Source organism: Emys orbicularis, chromosome 1 (assembly GCF_028017835.1).
Source record: "Emys orbicularis isolate rEmyOrb1 chromosome 1, rEmyOrb1.hap1, whole genome shotgun sequence".
Lineage (NCBI taxonomy): Eukaryota > Metazoa > Chordata > Testudines > Emydidae > Emys > Emys orbicularis.
The window spans coordinates 358,554,636-358,578,780 of record NC_088683.1 but is presented as its reverse complement, the minus strand read 5'-3'; the positions used below and the strand labels follow the sequence as shown (position 1 = coordinate 358,578,780).

The 24,145-nt window shown below is 50.9% G+C and overlaps 1 protein-coding gene across 1 annotated transcript in view; it reads right to left on the bottom strand.

The window, feature by feature from the left end:
• Positions 1 to 23,721, bottom strand: part of PLEKHB1 (pleckstrin homology domain containing B1) — a 43,197-nt gene extending 19,476 nt beyond the window's left edge. The window contains exons 1-5 of the mRNA XM_065417628.1: positions 23,629 to 23,721; positions 22,122 to 22,181; positions 17,903 to 18,055; positions 10,070 to 10,172; positions 4,361 to 4,400 (exon numbers count right to left, since the gene is read on the bottom strand). Of these exons, the coding sequence (XP_065273700.1) occupies positions 4,361 to 4,400; positions 10,070 to 10,172; positions 17,903 to 18,055; positions 22,122 to 22,181; positions 23,629 to 23,638 (366 nt within the window). The 5' untranslated portion in view covers positions 23,639 to 23,721. The remainder of the gene's footprint in view (positions 1 to 4,360; positions 4,401 to 10,069; positions 10,173 to 17,902; positions 18,056 to 22,121; positions 22,182 to 23,628) is intronic.
• Between the last annotated feature and the right edge of the window lie 424 nt (positions 23,722 to 24,145).

The window sequence follows — 24,145 nt, the reverse complement described above, 5'->3', positions numbered from 1 at the left end:
ATCCCCCTCTGATACACTGCAGACTCCCACTAACAATATTCACCACATACGCAGCATAGCGTTTTACACCTTCCACATGCTTCACAGACATTAATTCTTTCTCAGAGGGAGCTGTCATCACCCCCATTTTACAGGAGGGGAAGCTGAACTGCAGAGAGGAGAAAGGACTTGCCCAAGGTCACAGAACAAGTGAGTAGCAGAGGCGGGATTAGATCTCGGAAGTTCCTCCTTAAATCTTTGCAGGATCGAGTCATTATAAGCATCATGGGTGAAATCTTGGCCTTATTCACTTCACCCAGGCTGTCTGTTGCTCTTGGCTCTGTTATCCCCTAGGAGCCAAAGGCTCATTCCTTTTTCATTCGGTCAAAATTCCCATTGAAAGGACCATGGGATTTGGCCCAAGGTATTTAGCACTTTTCTTAATATCAGATTTTGTTATTTTCCTGGGGATAGAAGATAGGCGAATTGTCAGGATCGCGCTAGGTTCCTCGTGGAAGATCAGGACTTAGAGTTGCTTTTGCCAATTCCCTGTGGCTTTCAAAAAACCAAAACCACCCAACAGTGGTCTGGTAAATTTGTTAGCCAGTTCCCTTAACGCTGCATTTCCTCTGGACTCACTCATTCGTATACATTCACATTTCCCAAGGATTCCCTTAGCTACTGATCTTTTTCAAAAAGAATTTGTACAATGGCAGAAAGCAAGAAGAACCCTTGGGAATCTTCTGTGCTCCAAGAAACACGGCTATGGAGCAGCTACAGGAGGCAGGGCTCTCAGGCTCCAGCCATTGTGTTATGAGGGACATCTCCAATTTATTCTCCCACACAATGAAGAGGATCCTCCAGGCCCTCCCATTTCCCTTCTTTGTGATAAATCCGGTTAACAAGTTCATTTGAAGAGGTCAATTCAAAAAGTTACTGCTAATTCCACCCCCAATTAGCAGCCTTTCCTCACTGGAGAAGCTTGGCTTTATGAATGGCTGTCAGACCAGCAGTGTGACAGCATTTACGCTCTCCCTAGGCTCTTAACAGCACTATTCTCCCCCAGCAGCGCTAGGCAATGTTATTTGCCAGCGGCACTCGACTCTGTGGGATGCAGACAATACAAACAAGAGATGACTGGAGCCACCAACCTTAAAAAAAACCCTTTCTCTTCACAGAGCTCCCCAAGACTTGTCAGCCAAAGAGACGCTACTTTTGCCTTCCAATTACTCTATCCTACCGGGGGGGGGCTCTATGGATTTGATCCACTAAGCCAGTGTCCTAATGTGTTTCTCTAGCCATCTCCAGAAACTCTTTGCCAGAATAGTAACATCTGTGAAGGGTGGGTGGGTGGGGGGGAGGGGGGAGCTGGTGTTTTTTTTAAAGACATTTCTATGCCAGCCAAAAAGCCCAAGTGTAGATGGTTATATCAGCATGAAAGCTTTATGGCTTATTTTGCTCGGGGAACCAGAATAAGCCATGCTGGCAAGAGCCCTTTTTTGCCAGTATAAACTGTGTCTACACTAGGAAGGTTTTTCAGTACAACTATAGCATCTACACTTTACGTGTAGGTAAGGGCTTAGACTTCTGTTGGACGAGCAGTAGCTACTGTGTGATGGACTATTTTCTTCAATGGTAGAGTCCTCATGAAACTGGAGTGCAATTAGGGTTCCTTTCACTATAATCTTCCCAGCTCAATGGAAAATCCTGCCTTTCTGAGCATGAAATAAGCCAGTCTTCTGTTTCTTTGTTCCATGCAAAAAAAAAAAAAACCCAAAAAACCCAAGCATTTTGTGCAATGTTATGGTGGACAAACTAAGCAATCCAGCAGTAAAACCTTAGTCATAATATCTAGCTCATATATAGTACTTTTCATCATAGATCTCAAAGCACTTTACAAAGGAGGTCAGCATTATCCCCATTTTACAGATGGGAAAACTGAGGCAAAGAGCAGTGGAGTGACTTGCCCAGCATCACCCAGCAGGCCAGTGACAGAGCTGGGAATAGAACCCAGATTTCCTGAGTCCAAGTCCAGTGCTCTACCCACTTGGCCCCACTGCTTCTCTTTAATGGTCAGATGCTCCACCTTAACTCTGCCCAATTGCACACATTTTTAAAATAAGGTCTCTCTGGACATCCTTTTCTTTTATAAACCAATAATACAAAACTCAAACTGGCACTTTGCATACAGCTTCACATCAAGCCTGATTCTCCTCTCACTTACACCAGTTATACATCACCGGCTTCAGTGGATTGGCTCCTGCATACCACTGGTGTGAGATCAGTGAGGTCCACAGTCTGTATGCTGGACTTTGTAGGATTTTTGACTTGACTTTTATACAATACTCCACCAACAAACAAGGAAATTAGCAAGGTAAATGCAGTATGGTAGTGGGGATCCCAGCATGGGGGGGGGGAAGGGTGTCTGATCAATCCAGAGGGAGATGGGCTGAGGCAAGGAGTAGTGGGGACAGGATAAGATGCATTATCCTGCATCCACTATCTGCCCCAAACCCCCACTGCAAAACATTTTCTCCAATGGCTGTTGGCAAGGCAGTGAGCAGACCCTTGAAAGCCACCCTGCAGCTCTTAAGGAAACCGGTTGTAGGAGAAGCTTGGGCGCACAGCTTCTCATCCCTGCTCCCATGCCAATAGGAACCACCACGACAGCATGCATCTCCCAGCCCCACATAAGCAACCAATAGTCTCCCGCAACCATCCTGAGCAGCAAGTAGCCTTCTGATGAGTGGGATGTAACAGTATTTGAGATGAGAAACAAGCACAGGAGCATCACCACCACCACAACAACACAGAGACAGTCAAGGATTGGACAGAGCAAATGGCGCAAAGGCGACACCTGTGTCTGGCCATGCCCCAAGGAGACACATGGGAGCAGCCATCCACCAGTCCATCACAAGGTGGCTCCAACAAAGAGTCCAACAATCCAACAAAAACCACTGGATTAGAACCCAGTTTAGCCAATCCCCTCTTCCTTGACATATCCCCTGCTTCCCTCAACACCCCCCCCCCCATGATCCTAATTCCTGTCCCTGAACAGGCATCATTTGCCTCATAGTGCCCTCAGTTTATCCAATGCCCTTTTATTCCATATTACACACACACACACACACACACACACACACACCATTTGGACGAAGAGGCTCCTGCTCTATCTTTACAGTGCTAGAAGCAAAGCCGCCCGAGGCAAGGCCTGGGATGAACTGCGCTCTGTCCCTGGACAGAACAATTCTCTCATTATCTGTAGGATCCCAGCAGCAGCATTCACTCTGGTACAGGCTCCTCTTTGTTGGGCGGCCGGCTGCCGGCACAGGCCTGGCTCGGTCGCTCCGTCGTGGGTAGAAACAAAAGAATCTTAGACATTCAAGATGGAGGAGGCCCATTGGGTTAGCGAGTCCATCCCCTTGCTGGGGCAGGGCCGCTCCCTACGGTACATTTCCTCGGGCTTTTGTCCAGCTTATTATTTTCATCCCAATCCTCCTGGTTATAAAACTGTGCATTACACTAAATAACCACTTACATCCATAAATCTAATCCCTTTAGGCAGCTGCAGACTGATGTCCCTATTTAGTCATTGCCTTGCAAAACTCAAGAGGTAGTGTGATCTAGTGGACACAGCACTGCCCTGGCAGTCAGAAGAGACCTGGGTTCTAGTCCTGCCTCAGCCAGTGACCTTGTGACTCACTTCCCCCTCCCACCCTTTGTCTGCCTTGCCTGTTTAGGTAATGAGCTCTTTGGAGCAGGGATTGCCTCTTCCTATGTGACTGCACAGTGCCTAGCACAATGAGGCTCTGATCTCAGCTGGGGCAAATCACTGGTAATGAGAGTGAGCAAAATGTATTAAGAAGGTCCTGATTCAAGGACCAGTGAAGTCAACTGAAAGACTCTTCATTGCCTTCAATGGGCTTTGGACCAGGACCTTAACCTCGGCTCAAAAATCAACCCCTCGTGGACTCGAATCCTCTCTGTTGCTCTTCTCTGAGCACCATCCAGTTGGTCCATATCTCTTTAGTACTAGGGTGACCAGATGTCCCGATTTTATAGGGACAGTCCCGATTTTTGGGTCTTTTTCTTATATAGGATCCTATTACCCCCCATACTCTGTCTCAATTTTTCACACTTGCTGTCTGGTCACCCTACTTTAGTACGGAGGTGCCCAAAACGGCCTGCAGTTCTCCAGGTATGGTCATGCCTCTTCCCACACTCTGGGACGAGATACCTTTGTGCATGTAGCCCTCCCACCACACTCCTCCATCGACTGACTCTATGGGAAGGGGGGAGGGGGAGAGGAGATGGAAGGAGACAGCTCATGATTTGCAGCCTGTAAGAAGAGCCCTATGAAATGGAAGTAGGAAAGGCTCACCGGGGTGTTTTTCGCCTCCAGCACTGCCATCTTCCAGGCGCTGTAAACAAAATGGGACAACATGTGAGCAAAAACGTGCCTGGAGCAATTTTAAAACCACATCAAGGCAAAGCTCTTCCTTGGTTAATCTCTCAGCGCTGCTCTGCTGTCAGGGAGCTCAGCAAACAACACAGCGACTAGGCCAGCGATTCTCAAATGCGGCCACCGTGGCCGCCTGTGACCACCAGGGGCTTTTCTTGTGGCCACAGCCTCCTGGGCAGTGATTGGGGGGCTAAGCAGCCACCCCTCCCTCTCCCTGTTGCTCCTGGATGTGCCATCTTGATGTTGGTTGCGGGGGCTGCCAGCAGGAGTTCGGCCCTGCCCCTGCCCCCCTCTGGAGACACCTGGGACACAACACTGGAGGAGAAGGCAGTCTGTGAATTCCTCCCTGTGATGTTGTGCAGTCTATATGGTTTTAATGTAACTGGGATAGTTTTATAAAGATTTGATAATAAGTGAATATAATGCAACTGGGATATGCTTCGTGCAAAAGGTCTCTTGTAAGGTATCATTACAAAGCTCATAATCTACTGAGTGTGATCATCCTATTTGTAGAAATGTACCACTCTTGTATCTAAAACTAGAAATATAAAACATAACTCTGAGGGCCTATTGTAATTATGTAAAGTGTGGGCCATTAATGATGGTTTGGAATCTTGATGACTCCCATTAACCAGGACCATTGTCTGCAGATGGCTGTGTTTACCTGTTAGTCTTCCTGTATATGTGTGTGCTGGCAAGTGGGCAATGAAGTCTTGCAGTGACATGTGATCATGTCACCTGAACTGGAATCCATCTTTAACCTGGTGCTTTTCCAGTGAGGGGGGGTGGAAACCCAGAGGGACAAAGGGTTCCCGCCTTATGCAAAAGATATATAAAGGGGTGGAAGAGAACAAAGGGAGGGAGGAGCCATCATGAAGAATCCCCTAGCTATCACCTGAGCTGGAACAAGAGCTGTACCAGGGGAAAGAATTGTGCCCAGGCCTGGAAGGTGTCCAGTCTGAGAAAAAAACTTACTGAAGCATCTCTGAGGGTGAGATTATCTGTATTCAGTTTGATTAGACATAGATTTGCGCATTTTATTTTATTTTGCTTGGTGACTTACTTTGTTCTGCCTGTTACCACTTGGAACCACTTAAATCCTATTTTCTGTATTTAATAAAATCACTTTTTATTTAGTAATTTACTCAGAGTATGTATTAATACCTGGGGGAGCAAACAACTGTGCATATCTCTCTATCAGTGTTATAGAGGGCGAACAATTTATGAGTTTACTCTGCATAAGCTTTATGCAGGGTAAAACGGATTTATCTGGGTTTAGACCCCATTGGGAGTTGGGCATCTGAGTGCTAAAGACAAGCACACTTCTGTGAGCAGTTTTCGGGTAAACTTGCAGCTCTGGGACAAGTGATTCAGACCCTGGGTCTGTGTTGGAGCAGACGGGAGTGTCTGGCTCAGCAAGACAGGGTGCTGGAGTCCTGAGCTGGCAGGGAAAACAGGAACAGAGGTAGTCTTTGCACATCAGGTGGCAGTTCCCAAGGGGGTTTCTGTGATCCAACCCATCACACCCCCTTCCCGGGGGTGATGGGGCTTGGGCTTCAGCCCTGGAGTGGCAGGCTCTGGCCATGGGGCTTCAGGCTTCGGGGTATGGCCCCGGGGCTTCAAGCTCCTCCTGGGGCCCCATCCCCCAGACTTCAGGCTCTGGCTCCCCGCCGCCTCCCCCGCCCCTCATCCCTGCTGCCTATCCATCCACCTCCCCTTCCAGGGCTTAATTTGTCCCCAGGCTTGCCGAGGCTGAGTAAGTCTGCTGTGAAAAGTGATACTTGAACGTTTGTTAATATCACTTTTCACAGCAGCAGACTTACTAGCTAGCTGGGAGGCTGTGAAAAATATTAAACATACAAATATCACTTTTCACAGCAGCAGACTTACTAGCTAGCAATAAATAAATTGCAATGATTTTGATGTGCATATTTATTTGTTTTTCCCAAAGTTAATTATTTTAGGAAAAATTGTCAGAGGGGCCACCAGCAAGAGTTGGTGGCCGCACTCTGAGACCACCAACAAATTTCTCACGAGAACCCCTAGACTAGGCCCTTCCTTTCATAAAGGGGCCAGGAACCTTTCACATGCCCCTGAAATGAACCAGGAACTGGGAGGAGAACCTGTGCCCCTGGGAATTTCCTAAGATCGAGACCGTTCTGGTTAGTTAGCCATGGAGGTGGCTGTTGGGATCGGAGAGGTTTCAGTTTGGCCCCCCTTCTCCTTTAAAGTGACATTATGGAATTTCCATATTCATTATCCATTGGTGACTGCCAATCTAAATGGCATCAGTTTCCAACCCAGGCCTTTTTATCTGACAGTCTCACAAACTCTGCTCAGAGCTGAAAACTCAGCTGGGTTCTTTATGCCTCAAACATCATCACCTGCAATTAATATTCTGCAGCTGGAACCAGGCTGACACAAGAGAGGCAAAACAGACCACAGTTCGCTCTCCCATAGCTGCATCCCTCTGCAGGGCTAAAAGGAGCGAAGACTGGTGTATGCCAATGACACCAGCAGATAAAAGTTAAAGGCAGACAGGAAGCAGAGCTGTGGAAGGTGCCACTTTTACTTAACCACTTCTCTGACCCTATAGCTTCATTTTAAGAACAAAGTCTAATCTCAGCTGTGTATCACAGGGCATCTCCGTAGATCTGCAGACATGCTACATAGTGGAATTAGATACAGTACTGACCCCTAGACTGCATGCAGACATAACTACAGGACAGTTCACTATTCCACCACCAGAATCTGGATTGGTTCTTAGGGCTCCCGCACTGGGATCTGCGCTCACTTTGAGTTACACCTGGGATTAGAGGGAAAAATATGTCCCTAATTAGTGAAAAACACTACGATAAAGGAGATCTGTTTGTATGGAGTAGGTGAATAAGTACAGTGCCAAGTTTGGGTTTTTTTCTTGCCTTGGGAGCCTGATCAATCAAATTCCTTACGGCTAGTTAAATTGGTTAAAGTAATTAATAGCCACCACATCTATCCATGGTACTTATCTGGTCCTCATTACTATAGTATTTGAGACCCTGACAACCTGGAACGTAGATATCCTCACCACACCCTTGCGGGCTAGGGCGGTGCTATTATCCCTTGTGTACAGACGGGGAACCGAAGAACAATGACTTGTCCAGGATCACATATCAGTCTGTGGTAGAGCAGGAAACTCCCTAGTCCCTGTTTAGCACTATAACCACTGGACAATGCTTCCTCCGCCCAAACACAACAGAATTTGGTCTTATTCAACGCCGCCTTAACCCTAGACAGCCGGGAGAAAGTAAGAGCAAGATTCCTTTGATGGGTTCACAGTCAGGAAGCCACCCGGCTCGCTGGAAGTTGTCACAGTGCATGACCCCAGTTTAGTTGGGTGTGCGTGTGTCCCCGTGACTTTAATGCTGTTTGACAGCCTCACTAATCTTTAATTCCCTGTTAGCTCATTCCCTGGGGCAGCACCGTAGCCAGTGGTGCAGTTGGGTCATGTGAGCACAGCATGTCTCTGTTCTGGGGTCTAGCTTCTGATTATGCTCTTTAAAGTTATGTAAATCACTTCCCTTTTCACCTGGGAAGAGGGAGGGGGGAAATGCACACACAACGGGCCAGAGACACATCTGGTGTAAATCATTTGAAGTCAATTGGGGTGCTTGCACCAGAGATGAATTTGGCCCCAGTGTGTTTCATGTAGACTATCAGTGACACGAGAAGCACTCAGATCCTCTGGTGAGGGGCATCAATATAAGAACCCAGATAGGCTGATACAGATATGGCCCAAGAATGAATCCAATGGTGCACTCCTCACTGTAATTCAAGGCCAGCAAGCACCCTTAGCTTGAATGGTTTTACACTCTGGGGAGGCAAGTTTGAATTATTATTGTAAAAGGTGCTGGACTGAGGCCAGGAGCACCGGAACCGGGGGGGGGGGGGGGGAGAGAAGGGGAATTGTCAAGGGGCCATGGCGGCCATAAGGGAGAGTGATGGGGGGGGGGGACGGGGTGGAGAGGAGCAAGCGGGGGCAGGGTCTTGGGGGGAAAAGGGCAGCACAGGAGGCGGGTCCACATTTCGGGCACTTTTAGGGACCTTCTGCAGCTCCTAATCGATGCCTTCAGTCTGGACCAGTGGTTCCCAAACTTTAACAACTTGTGAACCCCTTTCACTAAAATGTCAAGTCTCGTGAACCCCCTTCTAAAAATGAATATTTCCAGGGATTTTCTCCTTTACCTGAGAATAAATTATAAAAGCAGTGACCTTGGAAATATAAAATTTGTTTTTATGACATGCTTATTACACACTATTTATTATTATTTATCATTACACTATTTTTATTACATTATGAAAACTGTAACACTCTTGCAAGATCTCACTTTCGTAGCTTGTATCTCTTTGAATAAGCCTGTTATAACACAAGGCTCCTATGTTTCATCCAAGAGTATCAGATGTGAAACAGCATGAAGGTATTTAAGAAGCCAACTCAAAGAGTTCCTCGTACACAAGCATTCAGGTCTCGGGCAGTCCAGGCAGACAACGGACGTTACAAGAAAGCTTAAACTTGTTCTTCATAATAATTTAAAAAACAATACTAGCTGCCTATTTAATTTTAAAAACAGCAAAAAATATCCACCTCCCTTTCCATTTCTTATAAGGAGTCTTGAAGTTTAAATCTCCTCAGTGTGATAGATATGCTTGCTTTGAACTGCTTAGCTCTTGGAAGTCCAGGGGCTCCAGGCTGCTGGCCCCGTGCTGCCCGGGTCCCTAGGGACAGTTCTGTCCGCCATTAGGGAATTTTCCCCCCGAGAACCCCCTGTAACCTTTCGCGAACCCTCCAGTTTGGGAACCACTGGTCTGGACTGAGGCCTCCACTCCACAGGGCTGTCAATTACCCAGAACTGCCCTATTGTGGGACCAGGACTACATGGCCCTGAGGCAGGAGTCCTAGGAAGAGAGCCATGCAGATACCTATGACTGTGCAGCTCCGGGTGTGGGGCTGGGAGGTACCTGTGGGAATTGCTGGGGAGGGGAGGGGTTCCAAGAGGCTGGCTGCTGGCTGGCTACATTCTCCTCTCCCCAATTAACTCCACTTCTCCTCCACGTCAAACCAGATTCTGTCTGTCATGCTGGACTCGTAGGGTTGCCAACTGTCCATTAGTACAAGGGACGTTATTTTTTCATCTCTGTACAAGCTCGGGAGTTGCTGAATGCTGCAAAAAGCAGCAAGAAATACCCCTGGTGAATGTAGGCGAGTACTGCTTAGTATTATTAATAATAATGATGATGAGAATAATAGTAAAAAAATACTACTGGGGTGGAGGGCAGGGGGTGCTTAGCAAACAGTCCCTTAGCAATGTTGCCAACCCTCTGCTGGAGCATGCTCTTTTCACCATGTTTGTGTTGTACAGGAGCAGGCTCCATGAAAACCGCCTGATCTTGTCCCCCAGGCCCCGAATAGAAACACACTGTGTCTCCCAGGAGGGGGTGTCTCTTGCAACAGTCCAGTGACGTTTATGCCTCTAGCAGGTTTCTGGTCATTGGCCACGAACAAGCGTTAAAGCACAGCAGAGAAAGGCCTGGTATAAAACGGGGGCATCCTCGCCATCCTACCGTGCGGCACGCCCGGGAGTTACTTACACCGCGTCGTCCTCACTCTCTGCACACAGGGTCACTTTGGAGCCATCTCGCAGCACAATCGTCATCAGGCAATCTCGGCTTTTCCCTTCCGGGGGCTGCACGTCTGGAAGGCAAAGCATCAGCACGTCAGAGGAGTCAGGGCAGGGGTGGAGCTAGCAACCTGAAACGTGTGCGCACGCATGCATGCTCGCACACACGCACACACACACCACCTCCTTCCCCTCAGGATCCGGGCACTCCAAGTCCCTAGTCCCAGCCCCACGTAAGGGCCTCCCCGAGCCACATGCCCACGACATCGCTACGCCCCCCTGAACTATAACCTTACTGACCTTGGGGTGTCACACAAGAGCCATGTGCTCAGGGGTTCATTGCCACTCCACTGTGGGCAAGCCTCACCCCTCCCTTTATTCAGGTGGGCATGGGTCTGTCTTGGAGAAGGGAGTACTCACCCCCCCCCTCTGGGCACGTGGGGCCCTTGCTGATATCTGAGGGTACGATTTAGTTACGGAGATGAGGGAAGTCAGGGATTCCGCGACATTACCGGACCTCCATGACTTTGGCTTCGGCTGTCAGCGGTGGAGCCAGGCCTGTGCGCCCCCTCCCCATGGCTTTGGCAGGGCCTGGGGCCCGGGCTGTACCCCCCGTGGCAGTGGGGCTGGGGCTGTCAGTCCCCCCCATGGAGATCCCGGTCTCATTCTTCCCCCTCCCTCCCCCGCCCCATTATTTTTAGTAAAAGTCACGGACGGGTCAGGGCTCCCATGAATTTTTGTCTATTGCCCGTGACCTTTGCGTGATTTTTACTAAAAATAACCGTGACAAAATCCTAACCTTACTTGACACCAGACCAGCAGAGCCACCATGGGACTGGCAGCAAGCCCCACCCCCATGCCTCTGCCGGGCAGATATTGGGGGGCAGGGGCTGCTAGAGCAGGAGGCTTCAGAGATAACACGTCACAGGGATGACTGAGGCAATTTGCCCCTCTCAGATCTATTGACTGAGGCTCTCTACAGACTCAGGCAGATGTCACCTGATCACTTACACACAGGTCTTGTTTTCAATGTTTTCTTTGCAACCATGGGAGCTACAAACAAAACCACTCTCATTTTAAAGGTGCCCGGAGATTCTAACCACGTCATCCTGGGAGGTCAGGAGCCTGGGGCCTAGGCATGTCCATACAGGGCCCCTACGCCTTCATCCAGCCCTGCCATCATCTCCCCCCAAGGCAGCCCTGCCATCTCATGCATGGTGATGGTGGAGCCAGTGATGCAGCAGGAAATATCTAGCCATGGGTGAGCAATCTAAGAGAGCCTGCCAGTAATGGCATCACAATGGCAGACCCTAGTAGTTAGGCTAATATGACAGGATGGACACCTAACCCAGAAAGAAACCCAGCCCTTCTGGACAGAGCCAGTCAGCTAGCCCTTCCCATCCCACTCATTAATAATAATAAATAATAAGTAATAAACAATAATAATAATGACTTTCACTCATTGATCTCAAAACACTTTATACAGCAGGGTCAGTATCATAATCCTCATTTTACAGATGGGGAAACTGAGGCACAGAGCGGGAAAGTGACTTGCCCAAGGTCACTAAGCAGGTGAGTGGCAGAGCTGGGACTAGAACCCAGCTCTCCTAAGTCCCAGCTCAGTTTCCTGGCCACGCTGCCTCCCAGCAAACAACATGGGAGACGCAATTCATTCTCCCTCACAGGCTGCCGAAGAGCCCTCTGGGGAAACGAGGCTGGCGGTCTTAGTCCAGCATCTGGTGGGCAGGACAGACCATAGCATGAGCCACTCACACAACTTCTGTCCTCTCCAGCAGAGAGAAGCCAAGGGCTGTCCGATCAGGGCTGAGCCAGATCAGCAGGGGGCACATGGGGGAAGCTCGGGCTGCTGTCTTCGGGGCTGTCAAGCTGGCACCTTAGCATGTCCCAGCATGTGTTTCCATGGGCTCAGGTACTGCCCAGATGGCGCGGGACCAGAACCGCTGCAGCGCTCCCAGATGCAGGATGGGCCTGAACTTCAGAGCTAGGCCTGAGCTCTCCCAGCTCCCCGGGTCAGTGGTTCTCAACCTATTTACCATTGTGGGCCACATCCAATACTACCTGTATGGCCCTGAGGATGTCACATGGGCTGGAGCTGTGTGTGCTGATTGGGCCGCAAGAGGCCCACGGGCCGCAGGTTGAGAACCACCTTCCTGGCAGTTCTGCCTAAGGGGCCCCTCCCTCAGGATTGGAGTGAACATTACCTGGCTTCACAAGGCACGGCCACTAGGGGAGCTTCCCTTCGCCTCCCCTTGTCCTCCAGAGAGGCCCTGGGAACCGGGGAGACCTGCCAACTAGGGAAACAACACAGACAGAGGCATCCTCTGCGTATGCATGCTGCTCTCCAACCCTGATTCCAGAGCCCCGGTAGCACAGCTATGCTGGGAGTGAGCAGGCAGGCTGGGAAGCTCCAAGTGACAGCGGCCGCTCCCCAGAACAAAGGATAACAGCAGCACTGCGAGGAGGCGTTCCGCTGCTGAGGGAGGAGCAGCCCCTTGTGCTGGTGGTCAGGCGCAGAGCGCTGGGAGTGCTGGTCTCAGAGCATCATCTCCAGTCTGGAGGTGACTACTCGGAGTGGACTAACCCAAGAGGAGAGAGTTCCCCATGCATATTCACGTGGAGCTGCACTTCCCCATGAGGTCGGCTGCAACCTACTACCCAGCAGGCTAAACCTGCTGGGACTCCTGACTGCTGCAGACGAGCCCACCCCAGCCCAGGAGGGATGGAAGCCGCTCGGCCATGTGACCTCCTCCTCGGAAGGCAAAGGGCAAACAAAAAGAGTGAGGAAGAGCGTTAATGCGAAGTCAGATGGTCTGGCAATGGCAGGGCAGGGCACTGCTGCAGGAGGAAGCTTGCAACAAGCAGCCAGCAAGGTCTGTCACACTCTGCTGGAGACATTGACCCTCGTTTGCTCCTTTACTGATACTCTGCCCTAGGGTTAAGTCAGCTTTGGGGCTGGCTGCCAGCCCTGGAGAGTGAGTCCTCTAGTTACACGCAGCTGCCTTCCAACAGTCCCTGCACATGCCTTCTCCTTGAGCTGGAGAGCCCAGCGACAACTGAGGCATGGGCTAAGTGACTTGCCAGAGAAGTCTAGGCTGGGAACAGAACCCTAATCGCCAGAATTCCCAGTCCAGCGCCTTAACCACAAGGCCACCATACTTCCCCCGCTACAACAGGTTATACCAGGGAACAGGCGAGAGCTGGGAACGGGTAGAGACCCAGCCCAGTTTGGGTGCCACTGTCATACCAGAGATAATCTCTTGAATGAGGGAGTGGTTCCATAGCCTATCCACTCCTTCCTTGCTAAAGGAAGAGCAAAGCAGCCCTGTGATGTGGATACCTGCCCCACTAAGCGCATCAGCTCCAGTTTACACTGGCTAGCAAAAAGCTTTCACTCACTAACAGCCTGGGACAGGTTTGAACCAGGAAACGAGAGTTGCAAGGCTTTCTATCATACCCTACATTACACCAGTTCCCTGAGCCATTCCTAAGGGAGTCTGATGTTACACTATTTACAGTTACAGACCCCTTGAAATACAGCACTGTTTTGAAAGAAGCGACCCCAGGACACAGTTTGCCTTTCTGTAGCGTCTTTCATTTCAGGCTCTCAAAGCAAACTTGCATACATCAATGAATTAAATCTCACCACCCCTGTGTGGGGCAGAGACAACATCATCATCATCATGTTGTTACAGATGGGGAACCGAGGCACAGAGAGAAAGTGACTTGCCCAAGGTCACGTAGGAAGCCTGTGGCAGAGCCATGACTAAAACCCAGACACCTAGCCATCCTCCTAGTTCATCGTCATCAAGGCAAATTCCAAAGGGACGTGGCCTCCTTGCTGAGCAAGCACCACCCGGATTGATCTCTTGCTGGGTCCTTAAAACGATCTGGCTGGATGTTCAGCCTGTGTCTGTTACTGGCAATCTTATCACACCACTGAAGCTGTTGGCCCACGTGATCGCTGACCACACAGCAGCATTCCTTAGGAAATGTGCTTCTTAATTCATTGGTCTTCCTGCTAGTTGCATGCCCACAACGGGAGTTGAACGCAAGCAAGTGATGGACTAATTGGGCTCCAGGGATGCTGAGGCCCAGTCCCCTGCTCTAGCCACTGGAGGATGAATGGCAAAGAAGCCAGCAACAATCCCAGATAAAGTATAGAGATAGAGTGTGGTTCAGGCAAACAGCAGCACAAAGGAAAGACTTGCAGAAGGTTAGTTTGTTGGGCCCCTTCTCCTCAGGTTTATGATGTATGGAATGTAGGTGCGGCCGGGGACAAAACTGCACAGATAAGAAGTGGCAGCCGTCTTAGCTCCAGGGCTCCTTGAGAATACCATGAGCCCTGGCAGGTACAGCCATGAGCCCAGAGGAAGACAAACATCACCAATTGTGACTGTCAGTTGTATCCAATGACAATGTCAGACTTACAGCATCACCTGTGTTCTCTCGTGGCCATATAGTCCAACCTCCGAGGAGCAAGGCTGTGAACAAATGTCACGCAGGAATACATCGTCTCCCACTGATGACTTGGCATGACCAAAAACAAGTAGTTTGAATAACCCAAGCACTTAAAAAACAAGGAACTGAACAATTAAGGAGACATCTCTAATCCTACACTGCCCCATATAATATAAACAAACACATTTTTTTAAAAGCATTTAATCACAACACAATAACCTTAACTCTGACCTGTGGAACGTTGGGAAATTTTGTTTTAGGTTGTTTGAGGGGTCTTTTTTTACATTATTTTTGCTATCTTTAACACTCCAAAATCAAATTTTAAATAAAGGATTATTGTTAATTGGACAATATCGGTTAATACTTTAGCAACCAGCAGTTTTTGGATAAACCGTTTATTCCTGCCATTTCTTGCTCTGTTTGTAGTTTGTTGGGAAAAGTGTATAACACTCATTTAGGATAATATTGGTGGATCTGTAGATGATGTGTATTTTTGGAATTTTGTAAATCTATCAGTTAATGGCCAGAACTGATTGTGGAATTTGGAAGGGCAATAGCAAACCATTATGAGCAAGGTGATGAGAAATTGGGGGAGAGGGGGAGGAGTAAAAATTTCCACTTTTTGGGGACCTGTTATCCATACCTGGTTTGATATATTTTCCATCAAACTTGGCAGAAACCTCAGACTAAATCTGGCAATTTTCAGGCCAAACTGATTTGCCAAGCCGAAAAGTGATACGAGATCTAAAACTGGGCTTTAAAATGGAATCTACCAACAACCTGACCTATGGAAAGGAAAGAAAAGCTCTTGCCTCTCCATAATCAAGCACTTTGAGATCCTCAGAGAGAGGGCTCTATAGAAATGCCATGTTGTTATTGCGATTAGAAGCACAAGAAAGGAGCTTTGTGCCATAGGAATTTCCTTTGTTCCAACTGCCTGAGGGATAATGCAACTTGCTGACTCAACACAGTACCATGTATTGAGTCACCAGAACAACAACAAAATGCAAACCAAGGAAGAGAGAGAATCTCCCTCTTCACCCAAAAGAAAAACAGGCTCACATCTTGTGTAAAGTATATTCCACTGCCCTGGGCTTGTGTATTCATTATGTAGTACTCAGACATATATTCAGACACATTCTCTGATTCATGTAGCGTCTATTATAATCAAGAGTTCAGGTTCCAAATAAGTCCACATCAACAACAGAAGGAACAGGTCATTCACAAGCTCAACACCTCACTTCAAGCAATAAGCAGCATCTCACTTAGTCACCAAGGTAACAAGCGAGTCAGCCGTCACTCCAACTGCCTAATCATTGGTGTTCTCTATATGCCCTCATGGAATGGTCTTGTCTTGGGAGACCTGTGAAAATTGGAGTTTTGGAGAAGAGACCGTTGCTTTCTCTGTGAATTGTGGGAACAAGACCAAAATGAATTTCAGGGAACCGAGGTTCAGAACATTGGCTTGGGTTTGCCTGGGCTGTGCCATCTCTGAAATGGCGGAAGTTTGACATGTGAGGTGCTTTTGAAGTCACATCTACATAGGACTGTGAAGTTGTATCTTTTGGTCATTATTAGGGGGCTTTTCTCCCTTTCCCAGAAGGGGCCCAGACAACTCAGTCTTGCCCGCATTGAATACCTCCACCTCATGGAGTGGGCAGCACATTGGAAAACTCATGCATGATTAACCCCAAAAGAAGGCAGAGGTTCCAGAGATGGGGAACGTGTTTGGATAATGGAGGCAGCACACCGCCGTCCTGTTCAGGACACTTTGGTTTAGAAGCCCCCAATGAGCTCTGCTCCTCTAGAGGTGGGAGAGCAGGCGACACATATAAGACATGGCGAGCAGAAGTCACTCACTGCCAGCTAAACAAATCTGCAGAGCATCCCTATGGATCACCTCGTAGCCAGAGCACATGGTGCAGTCGGGAAGGTCACAACTAGGACAGGGGCACGGGGAGCCGAAAGAGCAAGGACGGCACCCCAGAACTGACCCATGAAACGGCGAGTTTATTTTTATTACAGCATCCCTCCTTTAAAATCAAGCAAGTCCAACAAAGCCACGACACTGAGTGTGAACATGAAAGGCAGCACCGTCCAGCGGGCAGAGCATTGCACTGAAAGTCAGAGCTGGGTGCTAATCCCGGTTCTGCCACTGACTCAGCATGACCGTGCCACTGCACGTCTGTGCCTCAGTTTCCCCCTTTGTACAGTGGAAGACAAGGATACTTGCTGCTTTTTGTAAAGGGCAGTGTAATCGATGGGAAAATGAAGCAGTAGTGCTGTATTATTTACCAAAGAGCACCAGAATGCTCAGCTCCATACTAGACAGGGTCCCTACCCTAGCAGCACACTACAAAGACAGACAGCATGCACAAACCAGACACTGGGAGCAGGGGCGGCGAGTTATATGGGCCCGTGGTGCCCGGGCTCCAGCAATATTCAGGGCCTGGGGGCCTGGCTCCACCAATGTTTGGGGCCGGGTCTCTCCCCCGGCCCCGCCTGCCGCCCCCACGCGCCTCCCCCAAGTGTCCCCCAGCAGCCCTCAATTGCTGCCCCCGCTCACCTCCCCCGGCCCCCGAGCCTGCAGCTCACTCTGACTCTGCTCTGCCGGCTCCTGGCATCAACTGCTGCCGCAGGGTCCTAGTGCCCGCCATCCACTAATGGCAGGGCAGGCTGCCCTTACCCTGCCCTTCTGCCCTAGCCCTGAGCCTCTCCAATGCCCCAAACCCCTCAACCCCAGCCAGAGCCCTCATCCCCCCGCACCCTAATCCTCTGCCCCAGCCCTGAGCCCCCTCCTGCATTATGAACCCCTCATCCTCAGCCCCACAGCCCTCACCCCTCCACCCCCTATCCCCAAACTTCCTCCCAGAGCGTGCACCCCCTCCCCCTTCCCATACACCCTATCCTGCCCCCAAACTCCCTCCCAGAGCCTGCACCCCCTCCCTCTGCACCCCTTCCCACCCCCAAACTCCCTCCCAGAGCCTGCACCCCTCACCCCCTCCTACGCCCCCACTCCCAGCCCAGAGCCTGCACCCAAACTCCATCCCAGAGCCTGGACCCTGCATCTCTCCTGCACCCTAATCTCCAGCCCAGGGCCTGCACCCCAGACCTCCTCCCCTCACTCAAACTCCCTCCCAGAGCCTTAGGCAGGTGGGGGGCGGAGTTTGGGGGGGGCGGGTTCTGGGCACCACCAAAATTTCTACAAACCTGCCACCCATGACTGGGAGCCCCAGAGGACAGTTCTCCCAACATCTTAGACGCTGCGAAAGCAAGGGTGTCGAAAACGTGAGGTGCAATGGGACCCCCAGAGGCATTCGCTCACCTCTGCATTCGCGGCCAGTCTTTATGTCCCGGCAGTTGAATTTGATGTGGATCCTGCCCTCCAGGTCACGCTGAGTCTCATCCTGGTAATATACAAGGCCACCGTCTAGCCACAGGACAAACCAGTTCCTTTTCCAGCGTCGCAAAATGGAACCTGCAATAGCCAGGAGGAAGGGGGTGAGGGCAAAATCCAGACAGACATCTGCCGTCCAGATAATAGTACGTTCCTCCTGCAGGGCTGCTGATGGGGCAAAGCATCTAACCTCTTGCTCTCACTGCCTCTGAGCGCCACACACGCCTCACTGAAACAAGGAGAGCTTTGCTGATTTCAGCTTCCAGCCACTAGATCTCATTCTGCCGTTGGCTGCTAAATTAAAAAGCCCTTTTAGTTTGGGGTGTTCTTCTCCCCCATGTAGGTTTTGACATACGAAAGGCTTGTCTTGCTGGAGACACAGACCAGACACCCAGCTTGAGCCGCTGCGTCTTGCTATAAAGCAGAAAACAACAGCCCAAAGCAAAGGCCAGTCTGATAAACAGAAACATACAGACAGCTGGGAGGAGTACTGCATGGCGAAAGCATGCTTGGGATCTTAGATTTGTCTCCCGCCTGATCCCTATGGGGGCAAGGGGCAGCGTCGCAGTAGCAGAGCAGGGATAGTGCTTCTCAGGGTATGTCTACACGGGAGCTGGAGGTGTCATTTCCAGCTCGAGGAGACATACCTGTGCTAGATCTGATCAAGCTACCGTGCTAAAAATGGCAGCGTAGCCATGGCAGCACAAGCTGTGGGAGGGGCTAGCTGTCCTAAGTGCAGAACAGCAGACCTTGGATGGGATTATGATCGGGTTGGCCATCCCGCTGCTCACTCTCCACAGCTCTGCTTTTATTTCTAGCGTGCTCAGAGCTAGCACACGTACATCTCCTTGAGCTGGAAAGTACCTGGCCAGCTCCAAGTGTAGACTTACCCGCAAAGTCACATTTCTGTCCTTGCTTCCCCCTGGCTACATGGGCGAAATCAGATGCCCCAGACCTTTTGATGGCACAACTCACTGCCCCCTTCATTCTGGCTTAGACAGAGGTGAAAGTAAGCTGGTACACCCCAGTACGGCGTACCGGCAAGAGCCAGTGCGCCGCACCGAGGCGGATCGGCTTCCCTGGCGGCAATTTGAAGGGCCTGGAGCTCCCAGCAGCGGCTGGAGCCCCGGGCCCTTTAAATGGCCGCCAGAGCCCCGCTGCTGGGCCCTGGGGAAGCGGCGGCGGGGCTCCAGCGGCTATTTAAAGGGCCCAGGGCGCCTGCTGCAGCTACCGCCCCAGGCCCTTTAAATCGTCCCCGGAGCCCTGGGGTAGCGGTGGCGGGGCTCCAGCGGCTATTTAAAGGGCCCAGGGCGCCTGCTGCAGCTACCGCCCCAGGCCCTTTAAATCGTCCCCGGAGCCCTGGGGTAGCGGTGGCGGGGCTCCAGCGGCTATTTAAAGGGCCCAGGGCGCCTGCTGCAGCTACCGCCCCAGGCCCTTTAAATCGTCCCCGGAGCCCTGGGGTAGCGGTGGCGGGGCTCCAGCGGCTATTTAAAGGGCCCAGGGCGCCTGCTGCAGCTACCGCCCCAGGCCCTTTAAATCGTCCCCGGAGCCCTGGGGTAGCGGTGGCGGGGCTCCAGCGGCTATTTAAAGGGTCCGGGGCTGCAGCAGCCGCTACTGCCCCAGACCTTAAAATAGCCGCTGGAGACCCGCCGCTGCCGCCTTCCCAGGGCTCCGGCAGCAGGGCTCCGGGGATGATTTAAAGGGTCCGGGGCTCCGGTAGCCGCTACCACCCCAGGCCCTTTAAATCGTCCCCGGAGACTGCCGGAGCCCTAGGGTAGCGGCGGCAGGTCTCCAGCGGTGATTTAAAGGGCCAAGGGCTCGGCTGCCGCTACCGCCCCAGGCCCTTTAACTTGCAGCCGGAGCCCCGCCGCCGCTACCCCAGGGCTCCGGCAGCAGGGCTCTGGGGACGATTTAAAGGGCCCGGGGCGGTAGGGGCAGCCGGAGCCCTGGGCCCTTTAAATCACCGCCCGAGCCCCTGGCTGCTGCTGCTACCCCGGGGCTCCAGCAGTGCGGCTCAGGTGGTGATTTAAAGGGCCCAGGGCTCCCACTGCTGCTATCCTCCGGGGCCCTTTAAATCACCGCCCGAGCCCCTGGCTGCCGCTGCTACCCCGGGGCTCCAGCAGTGCGGCTCAGGTGGTGATTTAAAGGGCCCAGGGCTCCCACTGCTGCTATCCTCCAGGGCCCTTTAAATCACCACCCGAGCCCCGCTGCTGGAGCCCTGGGGACCGGTAGCGGCGGCGGGGCTCTGGCGGTGATTTAAAGGGCCAGGGGCTCCCAGATGCCGCTACTGCAACAGAGCCCCGTCCCTTTAAAGCTGTAGCGGCAGCTGGAGCCCCGGGCCCTTTAAATCACCCCCGGGGCTCCCAGCCGCCTCTGTAGCTGGTAGCTCTGGGGGTGATTTAAAGGGCTCGGGGCTCCCAGCTGCTGCTACCACAACCCCAGCCCCGGGACGTTTAAATCCTGATTTAAAGCACCTGGGGATTTAAAGGCCCCTCCTCTTCCAGTTGAGGCCCCGCCCCCTCCTAAGGACTCTGGAGTACCGGTAAGTCCTTTAAGTTACTTTCACCCCTGGGCTCAGCTCTGCTGGCATGGCATCATGGGGGGGGGTGGAGCTTTGGCTTTCCACTTCCTGCCCATCTGAGAAGGAGGGGAGCAGCTGTGTTGCTCTGGCCCCTATGTAGGGCCCGGTGCTGTAGAGTAGACAGCTTGCACAGGGAGTAAGCAGGCTCCTTATACCTTCTGTATATAGTCAGGTTCACTACTGAGCCCTTTTGTCTTTCTTCCTCATGTCTGATTTACTGCAAGCTCTTTGGGGCACGGCCCTGTTCATCATTGTTTCTCCATGTAAAGCCCCTAGAGTAATTGGGGGCACTCGGGGTCTGATTCTCCTCTGCCTTGCCCCTTACATAGTGGTTGACACCTGGGAAAAGTGAATGGAAGGGGACGCCAGATGAGAATGGCTGTGTTCCACACCCAGTGGTGAGCGACTGCACAAAGCGTAAAGCAGTGGAGAATCCGGCCCAATAGAGTTCAAACAGAGAAGGCCAAAAATGTTTTAATTAGGGCCTCCAGTGAGAGCTTTAAAAATAAAGCCGGCCCCAAATGGGCAATCGCAGCAAATTGGTCACATACTCAGCTCTCAGCTACCACGCTGCTGGGAGGGATAGAAAAGCCTACTCTGGGGCCAGACTGTTAACCCTTGACTCACCTGGGTGATGAATTACTTGCCAGAGTAGTCTCACTGACTTACTTGGGTGAAGAATTCCTCACCAAGGGATAGCTCAGTGGTTTGGGCATTGGCCTGCTAAACCCAGAGTTGTGAGTTCAATCCTTGAAGGGACCACTTGGGGATCTGGGACAAAATCAGTACTTGGCCCTGCTAGTGAAGGCAGGGGGCTGGACTCGATGACCTTTCGGGGTCCCGTCCAGCTCTATGAGCTAGGTATATCCCCATATATTATAATAAGGGGACAAAATCTGGCCCATAGATTGTTACCATGAAAGTAATGTCAACAAAGCCAATAGCTTGTGCTTGTGACAGCCTTGTGCTGTTGCAATAATTCCCAGGCCCAGAGCAACTAGAATTGGTGTGACAGGAGCAGAATGGCATGCTAGGTATAGCCTTCATGTCATTACCAGGGCACTGCTATTCAGGAAGCATAGTGCAGTACTGGAAGTCACATGTCCTGGGTTTTCTCAAACAGAAAGACAGCCTAGATTTGTAAGGCCAGAGGGAGCCATCTAGCCTGACTCTTGCATAACACAGACCAGTTACACTCAGTAATTCTTACACTGAGCCCAGTAACTTGTTATTGAACTAGAGCATATACTTGAGTAGATCTCCATCGTCAGAGACAGGATTGTCTGCTATTAGGTTCTTACACACTTTAGAGCCCAGTCCTCGAGGCAAAAACACTGTTCTGCAGCCAGTGGGTTAATATGAAATGTTTAAGCACTCGGGACCCAGGCTGTGCATGTAATAAGCACATCATCCAGCTACCCAAAGCATGTGAAGAAAAAATGCGTCCCCCCCAATACCCCCAACAACGAGAACACAGCCAGGAGAAACCAGCCCAGTGCACCCCTCCCTTCCCAAATAAAGAGAGATCTTTTGGCATGACACAGCTAAATTACAGACTGAACTTACTCTGTCTCCAAAGCCAGCCGCTCTTCATCAGCGCCATTGCTTTAAAAGGCCTTTCCAAACCTATGAAGGCAGGAACATCAAAGGCACGGAGTTAAAATAAACAACCACATTGGGGTCTGTCATCACCATCCAAATAAACACTGCAGCTTTCCCCAAAGCTACTCGCCTTAACTACTGGGTTTCCCACATGCAGGCTTCTCCTAGCAACTTTTAAAAGAAAGTATTTTGGGTTCTAAATTTAAGAGCTAATCTGGGTCAAATAGATGCAGTATTTAATTATCTGTGTGATATGAATTGAGGAGGGAAAAAAACTCCAGCTACCTTTCTTTACACCATTAATCATGTTGGGATTTAGGGATTAGCAGCTCTCATGTATATGTAAGTGGAGAAATCCAGAACATACCTGCAAACACAGGCAATAACTTCCAAAGGCTTTGGTAACTTTCCACAGTGACGGATTGGCAAAAAGCAAACAAGTGTTGCAAATGGATGAAAATTGGTTCTTACTAGAGTTTAAAAAGCCCATTAGTGCATACAAATCATAGAAGTATAGGACTGGAAGGGGTCCTTGAGAGGTCATCTAATCCAGTCCCTTGCACTCATGGCAGGATTATGTAATAACTAACTAACCCATTCCTGACAGGTGTTTGTCTAACCTGTTCTTAAAAACCTCCAATGACAGAGATGCCACAACCTCCTTAGGCAATTTGTTCCAGTGCTTAACTACCGTGACAAATGCAACAGCCAAACAGTGGGGGTAACAGATAGGAATACACCCACTTTTTTTTAAATCAAGAGTAGCAAGGCACAATACATTTTCAGTCTTTTTGGGGGGGTAAATAAGAAATTTTACTAATTTACATCAGTATGTATATTACATACAATGTGAGCCAATCTATGAACACACAAAGTGAGTAATGTCACCTATTTCAGTGTTTATGGACAAATACACAGTATTCATAAACTACCCACTAGTTGTATTATACACCTATACTCACACCTGTGCATGAGGGTATCCTCACACAGCCATACAATACAGCCACACAACTCTTTAAACCATACTCCTGGACAGCGCCTGGGTGTTGCCTCGAGACACATCACCTGTTAACTGTCCTCGGGTGGAAACAGCTCAGGCATCCCTCTTATTTGCAAATTTAACTGGACCACTCATGTTGACAGCGAGCAGCTGCCACCCGTGGAAATTCACGGGCATCGGAAACTCCTGTGCACTTGCGTCTGATGAAGTGGGCATTCACCCACGAAAGCTTATGCTCCAATACTTCGGTTAGTCTTAAAGGTGCCACAGGACCCTCTGTTGCTTTTTACAGATTCAGACTAACACGGCTACCCCTCTGATACTTGTGCACAGTCAGTCCGCCTGCTAACCCCTCGCCCCCACCTGCTGTTGCCAAACAAATCCCATGCCAGCCGGGCAAACTTACAGCCAGCACAGCAGCGTGGTGCACACGCCCTGACCCCACAGCACCCAGCTCTGCGCATCCTTTACCTGGGAACATGCAGGACCCTGCCACGCGCCGCTGCTAGAACCCCTGCCTCTGTGACGCGTGGGCCAGCCGGGTGCCCCCCGCGCGCCAGGAACGCGCACACAGCCACCCTCCCCGCTGGAGCTCGGCTCGCACAGCACGCTGGGAGTTGTATTTTGCAGCCGGCTGCCTGCCTGGGCAGGGTAAGCCAGGCCGGAACTACAGCCCCCAGGATGCAAAGGGGCCGCTCTCGTTAATTCCGACAGGCTGGTTGTTTTGCAGGCTGGATGTGCCCGGAGCAGGTCTGGCAGAAGGGGCGGCAGGTGCCCCTGCTCAGACAGCCTGCAGCGGGGCTTGCTTGCTTTGGCCCCTCTGCAAGCTCTGACTGGGTGGCTTGCAGAGGAACAGGCTTGTATCAAAGCCTCCTGTGCAGGGCTGAGGTGGGCATGGCCAGCAGAAGCGGCCGGGCAGCCTCCGCCGGGGACCCTTCCACGCAGCCTGTGCAGTGCTGTCTATTTTTAGTCGCGCTTCAGCTTATTA